The following is a 2,386-nucleotide window of genomic DNA, read 5'->3' as shown; positions in this document are numbered from 1 at the left end:
CATCTGGCAAGCCCTGACTGAGACAGGATCTCACTCTGTAACATATGATGCCCTCAATCTTGGGATCCTCGTTGCTTAGCCTCCTGAAGATTTGTAGTACAGGTGTGTACCACCACACCAGGCCCAGGAGCGTTTTGCCTTTGCTCCATCATGTTGTGGACAGCTCCATTTTCAGAGCCTCTGTACCAGCCCTGTGAATACTGTCCATGGTCCAGACTGAAGCCTAACTGTGGTTGTCTTATATTTGTTTGTTTGTTTGTTTGCTTTTTGTTTGTTTGCTTTTTGTTTTGTTTGTTGCTACGATAAAATACCCTGACAAAAGCAATGTAAGCAAGAAAGGATTTATTTCAGGTCACAGCTCAAGGTACAATCACTTTTCCATGACAAGGAGGTCAANGTGGTAGGAGCTTAAAGTGGCTGGTCACAGGAAAAAGCAACAAATGCATGTGTGCCTCTCAGCTTCCCTCCTCTCCTTACCCAGTGGAGAATAGCCCTNTCTATAATTGAGATGGGTCTTCTCATAGCAATTAAGGTAATCAGGATAATCCTACATTAGGTATGGGCAGAGGCCCATTTCACATGGGATTCATTCTAGATTCTAACCACCATAGCAATCTGCCCAGTATGTCAGTACTCAAAGCCACTGTTTTTGTCATGTATGGTTAGGATCCTGTGAAGCTGTGTACAGTATGTTCTTCCTGTCTATACCATGTCCCACTCTGACTCCAGAGACTCTTTTGTCTTCTGGCTAGAAACCCATGCTGTGCATACCCCAACATTTCATGACTTGGTCTAGGCCTGGCATAGAGCATGGTGTATCTCTAGGCTCTAGAGACATAGTCCTCTAGTGAAGAAGACATCCATTCTGAATTTGGTGCATATGATGGTAGTCTACTACCACCATCATAAAAAAATATTTTTTCAGTGCTGGAAATGTAACCCAGGGCTCTGCCTTTAAATCCCTCAGCCCTAAACTATTCTGTTGTACCAGTGTGGAAATGACCCTGTGACCTGTGTCCTGATTTGTTTGCTTTAGGACTTCAGACTCTGGAGAAGTGACACTGCTGACTTCTGAGCCATGGCAACCCCAGATGTGAGCGTCCACATGGAGGAGGTGGTGGTTGTGACAACTCCAGACACTGCAGTTGATGGCAGTGGTGTAGAGGAAGTGAAGACAGTGCTTGTAACAACGAACCTAGCTCCTCATGGGTAAGAACTCAGCCTCNGTCCTGCTAAGTCACAGTGNCAGAGCTTGTGTGCAAGGGTAGGGAGAGACTCAAGATGTCTTTACACACAAGGTCCTAAGATTGAACCCAGCGTATTTTAGGCACAAAGGTGAAGTACAAAGTACAAGCAATAGGATCAATGGAGATTCTAGGATGATAGCTCATCACTGCAATATGGCTCTAAATCTCTTGGTGATATCTCTTTTGATAAATGGAACAGTGGGAACTAAATATTTTCTTTATCACCTCTTGTTCTAGATGTCATTATTGAGAGTTAGATGGCTAAAAAGTCACATCTAACCAAACTATTTGTGGGCAGGGGTTGGGGGGTGGGGGTGCTTCAGGGTTTCTGTGTACAGAAACTTATTCTGNAGACCAGGCTGACCTTGAACTCAGAGATCCACCTTCCTCTGTCNCCCTAGTGCTGGGATAAAGAGCATGTGCCAGGCACTGGCATAGCCTCACAAGAGACAGTTCTATCAGGGTAGGTTGGGGAGCAGGGNGGGGGGAGGGTATAGGGGACTTTCGNGATAGCATTTGAAATGTAAATGAAGAAAATATCTAATAAAAAATTGTTATAAAAAAAAGAAAAAGCTTTTCCAAAGGAAAAAAAAGAGCATGTGCCGCTGCTACCACACGTGACTCATGCTTATCAAACTTTATCTTCCTTTTATCACTTATAGACAGAATTGTGAGGAGTGGGCAGAAAAGTTCCTGCCCCTGACAAGGGGTAGGATGAGGGCAAAGCTGGGGCTGTGGGACTTACTGATCTTTCGCTCCTGAGAGACTTGGTCCCAGGGCTTCTGTCTTGTCTGTGTTGTGTCTTGTNTATGTGGCATTGTCATACAGAGCTTGACTTTTCCTGGAGCCTCGGTAAGCTTTTGGCTCACTGACAACAGAGGAAGCTTGAATATCAATCNTTGCTGCCTGCCCTGTTGCCCTGTGTTTTTAGGAGGCTGTGTCTTCAATATCTGTATATCTGGCTGCCAACTGCAGAATAGCGATCTGGCCTCTGCTTGAGTTCTGACACTGCCTTCCTCCTCACAGAGGAAGCTGCTCTGCAGGGCTGGTTTTGGGTAGTTGTGAGTTGAATAAATGTGTGAACCTCCCTGCTTTGTTGATAAAGTATAAGATCCTATCTGTTTTCTTTTCTCTTCTTT

The 2,386-nt window shown here is 44.8% G+C and overlaps 1 protein-coding gene across 5 annotated transcripts in view; it reads left to right on the top strand.

Annotated features, from left to right (window-relative positions):
• Gmeb2 (glucocorticoid modulatory element binding protein 2) overlaps positions 1 to 2,386 on the top strand; it is a 38,908-nt gene that overhangs the window by 11,135 nt on the left and 25,387 nt on the right. For all 5 annotated transcript variants that reach the window (XM_021156485.2, XM_029474086.1, XM_021156488.2 and 2 more), the window contains one exon: positions 1,037 to 1,209. In XM_021156485.2, the coding sequence (XP_021012144.1) occupies positions 1,079 to 1,209 (131 nt within the window). In that variant the 5' untranslated portion in view covers positions 1,037 to 1,078. The remainder of the gene's footprint in view (positions 1 to 1,036; positions 1,210 to 2,386) is intronic.

Source organism: Mus caroli, chromosome 2 (genome assembly GCF_900094665.2).
Source record: "Mus caroli chromosome 2, CAROLI_EIJ_v1.1, whole genome shotgun sequence".
Lineage (NCBI taxonomy): Eukaryota > Metazoa > Chordata > Mammalia > Rodentia > Muridae > Mus > Mus caroli.
Note: the sequence above shows the minus strand (reverse complement) of the source record. Positions and strands in the feature narration are given on the sequence as shown.